Source organism: Oreochromis aureus, linkage group 22 (genome assembly GCF_013358895.1).
Source record: "Oreochromis aureus strain Israel breed Guangdong linkage group 22, ZZ_aureus, whole genome shotgun sequence".
Classification (NCBI taxonomy): domain Eukaryota; kingdom Metazoa; phylum Chordata; class Actinopteri; order Cichliformes; family Cichlidae; genus Oreochromis; species Oreochromis aureus.
In genome coordinates, this window is record NC_052962.1 from 24,695,440 (window position 1) to 24,714,646 (window position 19,207).

At 39.6% G+C, this 19,207-nt stretch overlaps 1 protein-coding gene across 2 annotated transcripts in view; it reads right to left on the reverse strand.

Moving 5' to 3' along the window:
* The window catches only part of LOC116319444 (oxysterol-binding protein-related protein 10), a 93,104-nt gene extending 77,847 nt beyond the window's left edge, over window positions 1-15,257 (reverse strand). For both annotated transcript variants that reach the window (XM_031738780.2, XM_031738779.2), the window contains exon 1: window positions 14,602-15,257. In XM_031738780.2, the coding sequence (XP_031594640.1) occupies window positions 14,602-14,879 (278 nt within the window). In that variant the 5' untranslated portion in view covers window positions 14,880-15,257. The remainder of the gene's footprint in view (window positions 1-14,601) is intronic.
* Window positions 15,258-19,207: the final 3,950 nt, after the last annotated feature.

Sequence of the window (19,207 nt, forward strand, 5' to 3'; positions counted from 1 at the left end):
ATGATCAGGGATAAAAGCTACTTTCGGCTGTTCCCTTATTCGCAAGGGGTCGTCACAGCGGGCAGCTCAGCATATTTGATTTTGACAGATTTTTGCAGCTCTGCTTTTGTGTTTTTAGAACAGAGTGCCTTTATTTGTCACTGTATGGTGTACAACAACATTTCTAGTGAGGCCAAAAGAGGTGACAGTCAGCATGTGGGAGGAAACTGGTAAAACACAGATGAAGGCATCAGAGGAAGAACTCAAGGAAAGTGCCGCCCATGTGTAAATCAAACATATGGACGTATTCTGGATTTTTAAACAAAGATTGAGCAAAGAAGAGAGCTGATTACCAAGTTACTGCCCATTTCAGAGTGAGCAAAGAAAATAACACAATCCATTGCATACTTTATGGGCTGCTGGTACTGGTTAGGTACTGGAGTGCAGGTATGCCACAACCTTTTTTAAAGGACACCGCTGTACCCAAATCTACAAGAACTCTTATGTCACATAAGACTCTCACTGCTGTCTCACATTCAAAACACCTGTAACAGTACAGCAGTCAACAGGTGTTTGTATCCAAGTAACTTGAACTACACTGCAATGCAAAGTGTTAAGTTTTTAAGGTGCATGCAACACTTTTAATGAAAAATATTTATCAGGCTGTCTGCGCCACGCTCCCATTTTGCAGCAATAAAAACAAGTCACATGAGAAAAAGAGACTGAGAACTTACCAATGCATTGCGAGTTAAGCATCATGAAAATGTTGAATTATCATGGCGTCTCTGATGATATCCCCTCTTTGTGACATCATGCAGATCAGGACAAAATAAAAACTTTTTTTTAAACGTGGAACTGTCTGAAGCCTGACCTTTGGGTTCATACTGATTACTTGTACATACACTCACTGACGCTTTATTGGAAACTTTGGCCATTTTTATACGAGCATCCACCATTGTAACAGTTTTGACTCAACAGATCTCAGCAAATAATTCACGACTTCGCAAAGGGGTGCAATTTTTTTCCACATGGGGTTAGGCAGGTTTGGATTTTTTTTCTTTATATAAATCCTAAATTAAACTTTAAGGCGCCATCTATCCACTCCATGTCACATGTGTTTTTTGGGTGTCGCAGAAAAGCTGTTACCTTCATCTTTCAAACACTGGCACCGTTTCTTATCTTCTTCATAACAGGTTATAAGAATATAACCTGTTATGAATCTGTATGCCCTACAGTTTTATGGAAACCCATCAACTTTACCAATGTATCTGCATCATTATTTAATTAAAAGGTGAAAATATGAGGCCCCATTGTTGCCCATCAGGTTAAGCTGGTGAGCCGGTATTTTTTAAGCTATTGCAGAGACCGGGGTTCAAATCCACCCTGAGGCCATTAACTGCATGTCTTTCCCAGCTTTCTCTACTCACCTCAATAAAGAATAAAAAAGTATAAAGAAAAGAACATAACCATCAGTTTCCTAGGAGTATACAGGCATTTTAGATGATTAGGAAAAGCTGAGATGAGATGCTAGCTCTCATATCAGTTCTATGATATATTAGCGCAGAACACCAATGGATCATTTCTCTAATGACTAAAGAAAAAAAAATTACAAAACAAAAATGTTTATTACCACAATAAACCAGCATCTGCTGAACAGACACTGCTTTCCATTTATCATTACAACCTCAGCATTTATTGATGTGTGATCCTCAAACATATGCTGGCTCCTAGTTAAGCAGGCAGTCATTCAAACTGTGCGACACGCAAACAAAAATGCTGCGGATCAATCTTCGTTGTCAACTGACTAAACATTACGTTTGAAACATGACTCACACATGAGTCCAGTGAACTCAAAACTGTGTGTCTGTTTAAACTAAATAAAGTCGGTCAGGTCATGAAGTAATCTATTGATTATTTTGTTGCTTGTGGGGTTGTTTTTATTGACAAAAATGTTGATAGAAACACTGAGGCCAGCAAGTGTTTGCACAAATCAGATTTTCATTGTTGTTTTTCTGTCACTTCTCTGCAGCTACACTGGGAAACTGGGTTTTCCATATATTTCCAGCCTCTTTCTTCCATTTGCATCATGGTCATTCTGATTGGTTCCCAGCTTTCAAGGAGGTGGGTCATGACTAATACGAGTGTGTCAGAGGGGCAACAGGGGGAGGGGGGTGTATGAATGCATAAGAGCAGCAAATGAATGCAAAGAGCACCTTTTTGTTGAGACCCTGATGGACAGTGAATGGCAACCCTCCTTCCTGGATGCATTTTAGGCTTTTTTCATGCTGCCTGCATCTGTTCATTAATCTAAAAGAGCTCAAAACAAAGCAGTTTGAGTTTATGGATGGAGGCACGGACACCAGGTCAAGCTCTAACTAACAATTGAAATGAGGGATGCTGAATAATTTCTATGTTTTAAAAGCTGCCTTAAAAAGATATTAAAAATACTCGCACTTCAGGTGAGGCATGACAAAGTTTCCCTTGAAAGCAGAACAAGCGTGTGTGTGACGTAACAAGCAAAGCACACTGACGTAAAGGCTGATTTAAAATCTTGAGATAAACTGGAGCAACGTATTCAGAAACCACTGCTTTAACAGCGCATATATCATAATTTCCTAACTCATTAGCTGCTTGAGCTGCTAACTGCTCCATCCTTCACAGGATGCATTTTCCCCCACGAACCCTCTTCAGCTCCAGCGAGCACACGGGGAACGCTGCCGTCTGAAAATTGATCTCTGCTCACAGTCTTGTCCCCTTCCATCAGGAAGGCTGGAGATTTATGCCGACCACAGCCATCCAGGGAACAATCTGCCTGCGTCACTTTATATCCAGGGCTGTCTTCATCGGCCTCACGCACTGCATGTTGAGCACACAGCAGTGTATCAAGTCTTATCCCCTGTGCAGTCAGCAGAATGGAGGTTTTCACTGTTGACCCCCTCCAGATAGTCTTTGCTTTTCCAGCTAAACCACATTGCAGACCTTTGATATGATGAATGGCGCCAGAGAGCAAAGTCCGGGCTTTCGTGGGCTCTCTCTGCTGATAAGCTGATACCGACCTGCAAGGCCAGAGTCTCGGCCCACAGAGACCTTTTCGCCTTTGGACGCAAGAGGCTGTAGCAGACCGCCGACCAAATGAAAAGATTATTAGTTTACCTGCAGTAAAATCTAAGAGAGTAAATCTAATTTCCAACTAGGATCAAACTTGATTCATGAACAATATTTTACAGTATGCTTAGTATCTAAAATGCAGGCTGTGCATATGGCTCACAATCTGTTATGTGGGCTTTTGTCACTTTCAGGTGATATGTGAAGCCGGAGGGGGTCAAAAGACAACCAATATCATGATTAAAAAAGAAAAAGAAAAATGTGTCCTGGAGAAAACAGATTGGAAGGTGCTGAAAGAAATTTACGAGAATAAGGCTCACGCAGAGATACAACATGGGCACTAAAAGCATGGTGACCAAGCAGAACAGGAAGTTGAATATGCTCAGTAATATGTGCTAATGCATGATGAATTTGAATGCCTTTGTTACTCAGTTTAGATATTATAGTACCCTGAGGTGGGATTCTTTGTTGGCAAAGACACTCTCAAGACATTTAATGGACAAATCAATTCACTCAATGCAATCATGAAACAAATCACAATCTGCAGTCGATTTTCTGTTATCCACCCTTAAAATATCAGAGAACGTGTCATCACGTAGGGTTTTATTGCTTCTAAATATACCCCAGCTGTTTATTTTAAACCTTTATACATACTTTAATTAGAATTCATGTTCAAACTTTCTATCTGTAGAAAACTGTACGTGCACTCAAGAGCAGACATCTGTAACAACATAGAGCTCGCTATAAATCACCACCATAACAATATTTGCACTTTAAAAAGAGCTTAGTCAAGCACATTTGTTCACATCAACAGAAACACTACCATTTCCTAATGGATTTAACAATTGTGCTGCAGGAAATGGCTTGTCAGCAGGATTTGCATCTCCTCGCTGCTCTTTTGGCAGTTAATTCTCAAATATGCTTGGAGGGACGTCAGAGTAGTGAATCACACTGATTATTGGCAGGAAAAGGGGGATCAATAAGAGAGTGATTGGCAACTATCAGGGAGATTACATGCTGCTGGCATTTTCCTGTAACATCATGAGAAGATCTTGACACTGTGCTGTGGCCAAATGAAATTGTACTCCACCATTTCATTAGGTACACCTTGCTAGTACTGGTATGGAGCCACTTTTGCTTTCAGAGATGGCTTGATTCTTTGTGGTACAGATTCAACAAGTTACTGGCAACATTTCTTAGAGATTTTGGTTCATATTGAGATGGTAGCATCACACTGTTGCTGCAGATTTGTTGGCTGCACACCGATGATGAAAATTTCCTGTTTCACCACATCCCAAAAGTCCTCTACTCAAAGCACCACCCATAGTTGTTCATACCAAGCAGGATAATTTCATGCTGTCATCAGAATCATCTTGTTGTTTATGCCAAATTCTGATCCTCATCCAAGTGTCTCAGGAGAAATCAAGACTCATCAGAACCAGGCAACGTTTTTCCAATTTCCTATTGTCCATTTTGATGAGGTCATTGTGAATTGTAGCCTTAGTTTTCTGTTCTTAGTTTGCGGGAGTGGCACCCAGTGTGGTCTTCTGCTGCTGTAGTCCATCTGCTTCAAGGTGCATACCTTGTCTGTAGCAAGTGCTTACTTGAAATACTGTTGTCTTCCTATCAGCTTGAAGCAGTCTATCCAAACCTCTCTAAATATCACCAGATATATATTTTTTTATTGTTTGGGGGTGATTGTGCAGGAAAATCCAATCCCAACAGATCAGTAGCTTCTGAAAAACTCACACTAGCCCAGCTGGCGCCAACATCCATGCCACATTCAGTGACTCACATCACCTTTCTTCTCCATTCTGATACTCAGTGTGACGTTGAGCAGGTCATCCTAACCATACCTAGATGCACAAATGCATGGACCTGATTTGCTGATAAGTTATGTATTAACATGCAACTAAATAGGTGTAATAAAGTAGTTGGTGAGTGTAAGCTCATCATTCATCATCTCTTAACCCTTGTTTGCTTCCACAAACTTATCATCATAATAAATCTTTACCATCTGACGTTTTTAAACATCTAAACATTTCAGGCTGTACTTTTTGACCAGCTGCCATATCAGGGACATGGAATAGCTTCACAAGTGGGGGGCATGTAAATATTAAAAGGCTTTGTTAAAACCAGATGTTATTTTAAGCATTCCTAAAAGTATACAAGCTATACACAAGAAAACCAAACAACACTTGAAAGAAAGGGGAAATGCAAAATGCTAACTCATTTCCCTTCCCCCTGCACTCTAATGTCAAAGCTGGCCTTACAAAAAACAGAAAATTAAAACAGAAACCCAAGAAATAGCAAAAAGACAGGAGATACAGCCACATATTAAACAGACAGAAATATATCAACATGAAGCCAAGATAATGCCTGCAGTTTTCTTCCCCTTTTCAGCCACAGAAACACCCACCAGAGCTGCACCACCCCGACTCACAGCTTTGATCAAAGAAGCACAGCAGAGCTCCTTTTCCACTGAGTGCAAGTGCAAAGAAATTATTTGTTCATCGCAGTACATCCCCCACCCTGCAGAGCACTTACGAAGACATGGATATAACATCTACACAATGCTCACAGCTTCTTATACAGGAAGACGGTCTAAAATGGAAATTGAGAAAGAGCTATAAATGGTATGAATTGTGTGATCGGCACACACTTCATACATATGCCGATAACCAAATTACAAATAATTAAGTTAGCGATATCTGCTCCATGGAATGATGAATGTTACACCCGATTCACAGCAGCAGAAGGTGACGTTGTTTTTGCATTTTTTTAAAGTGTGTCGTCAACATTCGTCCCCCTGGAAACTAGCTGTGCGCTACAATCCACAATCAAAAGCTCACATTTCTACTTTAAAAATGACAAAAACCATGTCCGCTAGTGTGAAATGATCACACAGTAACCACCTGCAGGTAATGCACGACTTCAAAATGCAGACAGAAAAAGCTGCGAGAGGTAAACCAGGCCTCACAGATGGTACCTATGTGTCTGCAATAAATAAGCTGAGTATCTTCCTATCATTGCAGACATGCTAAATATGTTCCGAGTGTCTTTAAGTGGGAACACTTCACTGTGGCAAACTGATTGTTTAGTCTGAGAGGCCGGAGAATGCATAATGTCAACCTATTAATTCTCAAATGGACTCTCGTGGCTTCTAGGCCAGCATTAAGGAGATGAGTTCTCGTATGTGTGTGTTTGTGTGCACACTCAAAGGCTTCCTGACCAATCTGACTTCTGCACCTTTAAGTTTTAGTCATAGTCTCGTTTCTACACAGAGCTGTTTGAGAATTAAGACTTAATTTAAGGATTTTGATAATGATTGTGTTCTTTTTTTTTCCTCCCATCCACTATGTTCTTTACCAAATATCCACTCCTTTTCTTCCACTTATTTACAATAAGTTATATGTTAAGTTATATTAAATAGTTTTTAGGATCTGAAGATGGTCCAATAAAGAGACAGAGACAAAAGAAGCGCATCTACGTTTAGGGTACAACTGAAAATTACGATGCATCCATGTGTCAGACTTCAGCCTCGCTGAGTGATATCGGCCAATCATTAGATACAATTATAGTTACTGGCGTTAGTGGAGGATCTTTATCTCCTGTGTCACATCAATTTGTGCTGCCACAATGTTGAAAGACAGCGTGATAAGGAAATAAAAGGCTTTAAAATAGTTACTGATTTACAAGTCATAGTCAAGGTCAAATTTGTTTATATAGCACATTTAAAACAGCAAAACATAGGCCAATTCAACTAGGCCAATCCAGGAAAACAGAACAGAACACACAACATTAAAAGACAAAAAGTTATTAAAATAAAGTAGGATTTTTAAAAAAGACTTAAATGAGTGTACTATCTGAGCCAAGCAGATGTGCAGAGTTAGATTATTCCATAGATTTAGCGCAAAAGTTTAATCATCTCTCTGTCTTAATCTAATTTGAGGGATGTGTTAGAGCAACTGGTTAGATGACCTCAGAGTTGTTACAGGTGTGTGAATGTGAAGCAGCTCAGACAGGTAGAAAATCAATCTGCAATTGACTGACAAATCTAGAAAAAATAAGCACACACAACTAGAATAAACTCTAAAAACCTGCTACCCTTTATTCGCTCTTCTAAATAAGTTTGACTGTGCTCTGTGTTTGTTACAAAACCTGTCTGACAACACTTCCTCTTATGCATGCGAACACAACATACACTGTGTTCGGTAATCAACTGTTGAATAACAAGCAGCTTGCAAACAACACTTCCTCTATTAATCTTTGTGACACTGTGCAAAGTTTACATCTGGGATATACGAAGGATAAATGGCATAAAGCATATTAATGATCTCCTTCATATTCACCCACACTTTTTGCCAGTGCATGTAAGGACTTTTGTTGATATTAAAATGATTATGCTACTTGGTTTCCTTAAATATAAAAACATCCCAAAGTTATCTTAAATACACTTCAGAGAGGTTGGAGACCATTCCAACTGTAACACAGTAATAATCAGGGTGTAGGCCTGTTGCCAGTCCACCTATTTTATAGCCTCATAAGTTTGCAAATAACTTCAGCATATTGGCCATCAACAAATGAGAAGTTAACCCATAGATGATAATGAAACATTTTCTGGGCACCGGCATCTTTGTTAATATTGAAGTAGGTAATTAATTAGGAAGTTGGATCAGCTGTTGTCAGAGAAACTGGCCTTTTTTCCCTCCGCTGTATTGTTTGACATTTAAACTCAGCATTCTTCCTCTGGCTGTATTGAAATTTCTTACCAGCATCGTATTGACAGGAAAGTAGCATGCTATCTGAGGAACTATATCAAAGACCTTTGTATGCAAACACTGACAGCAACGTCAACGTCAGACATTGTCAGAGCGCACAAATGTTGTCAATAAATTAAATGTTTCAGTTGAGAAGTATGGACTTGCTTTGTAAGACAAAAATGTAAATTTATTTTTTCATAATAAGCACTAAAACGTTACAGCCGAGTATAGTAGCCAATTCATGCTGCCACTGTGGGTTCAAAATGTAAAAAAGGTACCCAACCCTAACATCCGCACCTGCAGTCAATTTAGAGTCACTAGCTAACTTAAGATGCATATGTTTAAGTTGTGGGAGGAAACACACGCAGGCACCTAGAGAAAACACCAACTCCACTTTGAACCACGTGATTTTTCTTTTCTTTTTTTTGAGAAACATAACTGATCCTTTATAACCGGGGTCATCTGAGAGGAAACTAGAAATGTCTCGTCCTCTTTAGAGTCTAGAAGACTCGGCTTGTGATGTTTTTGTCTTTTCTTTTTTTGACCAGATCATGTGAGATTGCACGTGGTAATTAAATAAATTAAACAGAGGAGTGAGTACTGCTGTTGTGTGTTGACTTTTGCCTTTGCATTTTTCACATGTATGACGCAGATGCATGTGCTTACGCTGGTGGGAGGAGCTTATGACAGAGACAAGATTTGCTGAAAGAAGGCCGTTTTTTCTTGGGGGGTTTTGGCTTTCCAGATTTCTGCAGTTTCAATGCTTATAATACTGAAAACTCTTGTTAACAACCCCCTCTCTGTTTATTGGTTTTGTATACACTGCCTTAGACCATTTATTCTTATTAACCCCTTTTTTATGATAAGCATTTCAATTAATCTCTACAGCACCTTCAGGCAAACTTTGAGCTCATTTGCTCTGTTGCACATTAAACTTCTTCCCTTCCAAAATCTTTCCTTTCATCAGTTCAGCTGGGTATAAATGTGTCACTAGCTTTCCCATAATGGCACATTATTAAAGTCACACTGCCATTATTACAACAGTGTTATAATAAATGATTATTATTATATTACACTGACTGTGACTGTCTTCAATGCTTAGGTTTAAAGGGTTTGAATCATTCACTATCCTTACAAGTATAGCACGCATTACATATGTGCATATAGAAACAAAACTGACTACTTAGCACATTTTCTTCACACAAACGCACACAGCACCTACTCAACATAACGGTACTTCACGCTGACACATGGCCGCCCACACAGTGGCAGAATTAGCTCCACTCAGGTCTCTTGCCCACCAAGACACGGCCTGCCAAACACGCGCACACACACATTTTGTGTTCCTCCATGTGATGAAACGTGACTGACAAGCGTAATTACTCAAACAATGTCTTCCACCGGGGCACGGCCTCTCCTCCTTCAAACGTTTCTATTTTTACGCTGCGGGCACTTACGGATATTAACTGTGAGCTGAACACAACCTGAGGAAGGATGGATCATCTGATCGTCTTCCTTCACAGGTTTAAAAGAAACGGGTCATTTTAAAATCTTGTCCGGCTGCAAAAAGCCTTTCATTTTTAACCTAGCTGATTTATATTTCTCTACAAGCCAGCCTCCCATAGTAAACCTCTAATAATATATCTTTATCCCAGGTGACAGTAAATGCTTTCCTGAGCTCAGAGAAAGATGGAGAACTACAGCATAGCGTGCAAAAAAAAAAAAAAAAGAAATATGGAGAAAAGCTTAAAACACAACAGTGAACCCACCATTCAGTCCTGATTCATTTCAAAATTAAATAATCTTGAAATTAAATAAATAAATAAAACTTTGCTGTAGCAGAATGACATTTTTACTATAATCACTTGCTGGAAACAATAGATTATTTTAAAAAAATGTTACATTGGCTGCAATGGTTTCTGCTTTAAAAGCTTTAAAACTAGCTAAAATAGAAATACCATAAACAATAACAAAAGTAATGCTTCCTGACCTTCATGTTGACATATTATCAACATTACAGTTTTTCGGGGGGGGGGGGGTGTTTTTGTTTTGTTTTGCTTATTGAAAGGACCACAAGTACTTCCAGTTAATTGTTTCAGTGTTCCTGGATTTGTGACATATTGTCCTTTCACAGCACAACACAATAAAATAAGTGCATCAATGCTGAAAATTCCCCCCACACCAGGGCCTGATTTTATGACAAAAAAGCTGCTGTCAATGTAAGATTTACAGAATAATTATGAATGTCAACTAAACCCATGTTTTCCTCTTCATGGGTGATCCAATCAAACTTAAGAGTGCAAAAGGTTTAACGGGGCAGATTTAAATTATACTTTAAGCACTCTTTGGACAGCTCTGCAATTTGAGCTAAATATTTAATATTAAATCATCTCAAAATGCAACTGCATATAATGCTGTTAAGAAAAACAACAAAAAAAGAATAAATGAATATTCCACTACAGCAGATTCCTTTGAAAGACTGCTATCTGTTGGTGCATCTTCCAGTGAGTCACCCCTCTTTTACCCATACCTGCAAATCTGCGCACAGAGCACACAGCAATCATGTTCATTTACTTTATTTACTGATATCTGCAGAAAAATTTCAGAGTTTAAGAGTCAAGAAACGTGAAAAACGACACTGAATGTAAGACCAAGTGTGGCTTCTCTGCCAGCAGCGACACTATTAGCTGCAAAGCCAACAAACCTAAGTGCACATAATAATTTCTTGATACTAAGAGTTTCCAATTGCAGGATGTCACAGACAGCAGCTGCGAAGCTGAACCACAGTTCAACGATTTTAAAAAACAAGGTGCAGATCCCACCTTTGTGGGGAATTCTCATGGAGAATATGCGCAAGTGTTCGATAGGAGTGTTTATATCATTTCTTTCTCCTGTAAAACTCCCCTTTTCATTGTCTCTGGTTTTCACACTGAAACAGGTGCCTGGTGACGCAATGAAATGTGGGAATGGATCAGATCCTAAACATCCCCTTCGTAGTGTTATCTCTACAGTCACAGGAGCACAAGTACTGAAAGTGAAAGTCGATTTGCTCCTGGCAGATTGCACCGTGTTCCACACCATCCATAAACGGACTCCCTACATCCAGAAGATTACATTTCCCTGAGAACATTAAGACAGTGTCTGCTGATTTTTTCTTACTTCAGCGTGGTGTTTACAGTGCTTAAATTTATTAGAGCACCACACAATGTAAGGTTCATGTCACAGCTGTCATAAATTACCAGTACTGGTAATTACCAAAATATTTTTCTTATGTTTCTGTAATGGTTAATCCACCAGCATGCACAAGCTCTTTAATCCAAATGACAGTTTTAATGCTAAAATATGGTTATTGTTGTTATCCATGAATTTTCTAATTTACTGTTTGACAAAAACAAAAGCATAAAATAAAAAGGCATGCACAGCATTATTTTTTGGATTAGACACAAAATGAAAGTTATTTACTTCCATTCATGAGCAGAAAAATTAGTCTTACTAGTTGAATGTTGCACTTTCTGGATTCTCAGTGACAACTTTTATTAAGAAAGTGCACTGAAATTCCTAAATTAGTATCTAGAACTCTAAAACTTTATTACTTCTAGCCCCAGCTCTGGAAACACATTCGTAATTTTAAGTTATCCTACAAGCAAACAGAGGATCAAACAGTCCTTCTTGGTAGCGATAATAAGATGACTCCAGGAATCATCTTAATTCACTTATATAGCTTTAACTGAATTTCAGGTAGAGATAATCATCACTGCTTTGATTAGTCACATCCTGGCAGTATGTCTGTATGTGAAAAAAACAAAAACAGAGCAAAGCAAAGTCTGATTGCTAAACTCTTTTCCTTTTTCGAAAGACAAAAAATAAGATTTAAAAATTATGAATTTGAATTCAAATGAAACTAGTTTGTACATTTTGTCAGCATTACTAATGTTAGGGCTACGAGCAGTAGCAGTAGGCCTATTGACCCATGTTAGTATTGTTTCAAAGACACTCTAAATGGAAACTAAAAGCCATCTCAGCTCTAGGCTACATTTTCAGGATGTTTTAGTCAATGCTCGCCGTCTGTGCCGACACACTCTTTCAGCTCAAGGTCTTGGCGCTTGCTCAAGTCAATGAAGTTAAAGGATTCTCTACTGAGAAGCTACACCTTTACCCTTTAGGCACTTTGAAATTGAAACTGGACAGGCAGCAACACCCACAAAGGCCAAACCAATTTGGTAATGCCCTTTCGTCTGTACAAAGATCAGAAATCAGCACACCCGTGCACATGGCAGACCGTACTATTTGATTAAAACACGCTTCACAGGCTACATGTGACATATCCCACGAGAACATCACGCACAGTTAAGGCTTCTTTTAATCAGTGCCACCTCGCTTTGATCGCTCTGAAATGAACGTTTGTCTCGCTCTCCCACAGGTGTTCCTGCGGGTGCGTATCAAGATGCAGTTCGGTGCATCATCTGTCAGTTTGATGGGAGAGCAGGGACGAGTCAGTCTTTCCTCCGCCTCCCTACACCGCCCCTCAACACACACAACCCCACACAATGTGAGCTTCCCTCTCCTCTGCAGCAGTGCCACTGTGCACATTGGGATGCTCCAAGTCACTTAGTTTTGTGTGTAGGTAAGGAAGAACTAATTGCACTGCCAAACGCAGAGATCCTGCATAATTCATGTTAACTGTTCGGACCGCGGGGGGAAGAAAAAAAGAAAGAAAAGAAAGTTCAACCCACGGGAAGATGTTTCACATGTGACTCACACTGACTTAAAATTAAAAACACACTCACAGCTTCTCATAAAAAGCTCTCTCTGTATTTGTCTGTGTCTGAGATGAGGAAATCGGACAGGGCGGCGAGATAGCTTATAAATTCTGGATGAGGTACAGGGACTTTTTGAAAGAATTGCACTGCTGTGAAGATGTTATGTACTTCATTACAAGAGTGCCTGCAGTGATTCAGGAGCAGCGGAATTACAGATTGTCACAGTATATGGGAATAATATCAGTACAGATCAGCAACTGCAAAAACCTGTACAGGCGGGCAGGTGTAGTATGTCCACAGTTTCAGGAAACACAAACACTTTGTGGCAGCAGGTTCTCATTCCTGCGCATTTGCCACTTTTCATCGTCCTTTCTGCTCTTTTTTTAATGTCAGCAAGACTTCATTTTGTCCACTTTGACCTTTGTGTTATCCACATTTTATTAGCCAAACACCAGTTGGTTAAAACAAAGTAACAATGATTTGTTAGTTGTAGCTCAGTCGTTTGGCACTTTCCTGTTAATCAAACTGCGTGATATCAGATTGGCTTCAGTTTCAGTCCTTTTCAGTTCTAGTGAAGGCCACAGAGCTGCTAAAGGTGGAGACGTGCACAAGCTGGAGAAAAATAAGCCTAGAAACTATGGCTGAATTAATTCGATTTTTCTGGGGAAAATAAATAAGAGTGTGCTGATGGTGTCGTGTTACCTGGTATAGCGTGTCGCCTATTAATGTGAAGGTCGGTCGTTTGACCCCTGGCACCTCCAACCTGCATGTCAAAGTATTGTTGGGTAAGATACTGAAGCCCAGTTTTCCCCTGACCCAATGTTGGGTTAAAGAAAAGCACTTGTATAAATGTTTTAATGGGTGAATGACACTTTCAGTTGTCAAATTGAGAAGGAAAGCACCATCTAAGCACCTTTTATTAGTTAGTTAGCTGTTTCTCTTATGAATGGATGTGTAGTGGAAAAGGTTTAAGAACCACTGCTGTAATCAGCCGTGTTGTTTGAATCGCACTTATAGTATGTAATAAAAATGAAAGCTAATGTTTACCACCAACTGAACCATTCAGTACTTTGCCACAACATAAGGATGGCTCCTTATGTTGTGGCCCTGACACAGACTCATGAAACACTGAAGATACTTCATCTCTCGGCTGGCTTGGGAATGCCTTGGTTTCCCCTCCAGAAGAGATGGAAGAGTATCTCTGCTCAGATTGCTGCCTCCACAACCCAGACCCATATAAGTAGCAGAAAACAGATGGATGGCTAACTTTTTTTGATAAACCAATATCTTTAATGACATCCACAGTTAAGAATTTAAGAGGGATATTTTAAAGGGGGAACAATGAATCCGCTAGCTCTAAAATGTATCGACAGATGATGAATCAGCACCAACTTTGACAAATGATTAATCACTTTGGCATTTTCCAATTCCATCATTGTTTTCAGTTGAGTAATCTATAATCCTAATTTAATTTATCCATTTTTTAAATTATTGCTCAAATGTTCCAAAATAGTTTAAAAATTTTACTCTTTACAAGTTCTGAGGATGCAAGTTATGAAACCAGGCTGTCAAAACCTGAAAAATATTAACTTTATTATAAGACGAGACCAAGAAAAGCAGCAAATCTGATGTTTCTGAAAATACTTTAGCAATTAATATAATAACATAATATACTGGAAATTACAAGAATTTCAGAGGATTGTTATTATTATAAGTATTAGTTTTAGTATTATTTAATGACAGTTTTTGTTTTCTAACATCTCTTTTGCCCATTATGTAATTACTTGTGTAAGCCAGCCCATGAAGACATCAAACAAACTAATTCATCAGCAGGCGTCCAGACTTGTGTGATTTTGAACCCCCCTCCCCCTCGCAGTGACGTGGTGGCAAAAGTGCAACGTGGACGGGGCAAATAACAACACGAAGCCTGACCTGGGGCACGAATAGAAACTAAATCATGTGTCAAACGTCCCCGACCCGATCCACGTGCTTACCTGTTCTGCCAGCCTTGGATCAGGTTGGTGTATTTGCTCAGGACTCCTTCCAGCTGCCTCTTGCGCGCCTGCTGCTGTTGCTGCAAATTCATGCTGTTCCCCAGCACAGTTGCCCGACTGCCTCCCGCTCCAGCCGAGCCGCCGAGGGAGCCGGAGCCGGGGCTATGCGACCCGGGCCGCCCACCGGGCTTCCTCGACGATGAGTTCCCGCGGAGGTCCGCGGAGGAAGAGTTTGTTTTGTTGGTCCCGGGATGCGGACTGCAGAGCGTCTTGTCCATCCTGGCGACGGGACGGCACACAGCAGGAGGAGGAGGAGGAGCAGGAAGAGAGGGGAGGAGGGGAGAGGAGAGGAATGGACCAGAAGCAGCAGCAGAAGAGATTTTTAGCAAAGCATAAGTGCTAAACGGGGCTGTGTGTGTCTGCTAAACTAAAGCAGAGGCAGTGGATGTGCAGAAACTGCGCTGCGCAGCGGGTTTATGCGTCCCTCGGTGCGTGACACAGCTGACATATTCCTCGATGGTGTTTGAGTCCCGCTCTGTCCTCTGCAGTGCGCGGCTGTGTGGCAATGTGGGTCTCATCCAGCGTTTTCCTGGTAGGAAGGACAGCAGAGCGCAGACACTCCCACTCTACTCTAGACCTGCCCCCGGATATTACCTACTATGCACTCTCCTATGAAACGTATCGTCAGACCCCCCCCCGTCCAAAAAAAGAAAAAAAGATTGGAAAAGGCAGGAAAAGCCTCACATGACATATTTAAGCTGATACGCATGACTTTTTTGTGAACAGTGACAGCTCACTTTGTGCATGTATGCATACCTAAATTACAAAAATTGTACATGAAGAAGAACACGACTATACTGATGGAATGTCTTAGGAAAGAAAATATAATGTAAGTCCTTAAAACTTCACTATAGGCACAATTTAGGGGGGCTTCTGTGGGAATAGTCTGTCTAAATATAAAACAATGTGTGTTGGCTTTGACAAATAAATGCCCATAAACTATATATTAATTTTGAAAATATCCACTCATGCGTCAAGTTTGGAGTTTGGGGCATTGCCATCAAAGTCTCGATTTGACCAAGAGAGTGTAGAGTTTAGAGCTGCAGCTTGTTTGTGAGTCTCTCTGCCTTCAGTTTTGTATTTAATAGCTGAAAAGCATGCTTTATTGTGTTGGGATCAGGTGACTGACTTGATCATTGAAGAATATTCCTGTCAAAGTTCACCAGAAGGCCACAAACACAGGACAACGTCAAAACGTTTTGCAGTTTTAATGGGCAGATGAACAACAGCTAGTAATCCCTACAGCAGGGGTTAGTGTGAGGTGAGACATCTTTCAGGTAAGTTTAATACAGTTCAGCTCAATTTAGTTTTATTTATATAGCACCAAATCACAGTAGCAGTTGCCTCACAACGCTTTGTTACTGTAAGGTAAAATCCTGCAATAACAGAGAGAAAGATTTTTATTGGCAATTCACTACATGTACAGGACCTACAGGATACTATAAGCAAGTACTTGGTAATAGTGGCAAGGAAAAACTCCCTTTAAAACCAGCAGAACCAAGCAGCCAACTCCACCACTAGTTGTGGGTGAGGAGAGGGAGACAAAACCAACAATAAGCTGTAGAGATCAGTAATAAGGGGATTAACTCAGGTCTTGGATATCCAATACTAAAGTTTTTGAGCAAGGGGAGAGTGGATGAGACAAGAGAATGAGAATGAGACAAACTTTCCAACATATTCCCACATTAGTAGGCTAACAATCTGGTGACAAGTAGTGGTCTTGGGAGCGGGGTATAAATACTGCACTGAATGAAGATAAGAGACAGGTGTGCCCGTTTGGGGTTTCCTGAGACCACACCTGCCACTGAAAGACACTGGTTAGTTTAGATCAGGGGTGTCGAAGTTCAGGCCTCGAGGGCCGGTGTCCTGCAGGTTTTAGATAACGCCCTGGGTGAACACACCTGAATCAAATGAGTAGTTCATTACCAGGCCTCTGGAGAACTACAAGACATGTTGAGGAGGTCATTTAGCCATTTGAATCAGCTGTGTTGGATCAAGGACGCATCCAAAACCTGCAGGACACCGGCCCTCGAGGCCTGGAGTTTGACACCTGTGGTTTAGATCCATCTCCATATTCACACAGACAGGGGAGAGAGAGAGAAGACAGGACCATATCTAGAGGACATGGAAGATGACGATCCATTTTTTGTCTTGAGAAACTCCTTGGTTGCTTTTGCACTTTGTCTTGGGTCATTATCCATTTACACTGTGAAGCAGCATTTGGCTAAATTTGAGCAGATAATAAAATACAGAGCACTTCAGTGCTGTACTACTTCTATCAGCAGACGCATCATCAATAAATATTAGTGATTCATTTGCACAGGCAACCACCCATGTCAATGCAATATCATGGCCTCAATCATGGCTGACATGTTGTTTGCTTCGGATTATCAGCTGATGTTCTCCTTCACCATCATTTATATTTCCCACCAAGGTACAAATTAATCTTGGTTTTATCTTTACAACTGTTTTTTTCCCATAACTGTGCAGGCTCCTTTAGATGTTTTCTTAGAAAGTCTGATCTTGGCTTCCTGTTCCTGAGTGTTAAAGTAGTTTGTACCCTGCTGTAAACCCTCATATTGTTGATTTTTCCATCTCTAAAGTGCTCTCTGTGATAGGTTTATTCTAGTTTTTCAACCTAATGATGGCCTCCCTCACTTGCACTGAAATCTCTTTGGCACTCATGTTTACAGTTAAAATAAAAAGTAAAGGGAACATTTCCTCACCTGACCACGAATCTGCTTGACAGTCAAGTTTTAATTTAATTTTGAGCTTCTGAAAATGGGTGATTCTGTATAAAAGAAAGTCTCCATAACTTTTTTGTTATTAAGCCCATCAAATTTAAGATGAAGGTCTGCACTTCAATTACACTTTGGCTTATTTGATTTAAGACCCACTGTGGTGGTAGTGTTAAAAAGAAGAACTAAAAAAATGGTGTCTTTGCCCAACAAATTATGGACCTAAGTGTACAGCTATCATTAATTCTATAGTCTATATTAAAACCACAAATGTCATGGGGTGAGAGGCAGAGTACGCCCTGAATAGGTAAGAAAGACAAAAAACAATTCATGCTTATTCATGATAAATTAACTTAATCTCATGATAATAAAATAACATGTCACAATCAACACACGTTTATACTCATAAGCAGACTAGTGCAATGCATACTTGGCAGTGCAGCACAGTCATGATTAAGAATAAAGGTCCAACCCAAATAAAGCAACAAAAAAGTTACGCAAGCAGCAGAAAAGGGAAGGAAGCCCTTAGTAGATAGCTTGTTTTATTTAACAGTTGCTTTGTGAGAGAGAAGCATGTGAGAGGATGTAGTTTAGTGTGAATGTGGGTATCTCTTCTTTGACTGCTTCATTTGTAGCATTATGGCCCTGTGAGGTGACTCTTTACACTTAAAATAAAACAAGTATTACAACTGGATTAACATTAAAGTAAAATATTGCAAAATATTATAATTGTGAACTAGTCTGGTGTTGTTACACAAAAGCTATATAGCTAAATGTATAGCACCAGATGATTAACTCTACTGAAAATGGTTGGTGTTGCACATTGCAAACTGAAACAATAAAAAAATATAGATATGCACAAATGCACACAATAAATCTAAAGGCTATTACAATTTTCACCGTGACCTCAGTGGCAGTTCTTTGAATTATTGGTATTTTGTCAGTTTCAGTCACTAAAATTCTAGCTATAAACTTCATACATTCCAGCTGCCGTGAGATTTAATTTTCTCATTATTTGTGAGAGATGTGCAAACAGCTCTTTCTTTTTACAATATGTGCCAGATTGAAACGATTCAGGTGTGTTTCAGGGAACACTTTTGATATTTCTTTTTCCTCAGAGGAAGTTAAAACAAAATACATGGCTGAGTCACCTTTTACATGAGAGAAAGGATGTTATGAGCCCATTTATGTGTAAACCTTTCTTGTATAATACATAAAAACTACTGGTACACAGATTACATTTTTAAGATGTTATTACTTTAAAGATTGTGTGGGGAAGTGCCCTGGGTATTTAAGCACTAGTAATGCCAAGCAACAGTATTTTTTTTAAAATATTCATTCCAGTGAAAACAATGCACAAGCACCACCATGCAGTAAATGCAGAAAGACTGTTAAAGAGATAACAGACATGGACAATGACTACAAATAGCATTTTTTTGAACTGCAGATTCTGCTTTACTCTGCAATTTCTTTGGCCCAAAGAGAGATTACATCCAACCAACTCAGTAGACTAGATAGTATAGGGTCAATTTATATTTTACTTGCATGGCTCACTTTCATTTTTATAATCCAGGAAACTAAATAATATGAGGAAAGACTTTTTTTTCTGTGAGCGGATATGGTAAAAGAGACTTGACACCAAAGAAGTATTAGTTTGAAATTACTTGAGATAGAAGCATGGATATATTTTTAATCAAAGCATTATATAACCTATTTGTACACATACCCTCACAATCACAACCATGACAACCAGGATGAAAAGGACACTTTAATGAAGACAAGACTGAAGACTATTGCAGGCCATTAAG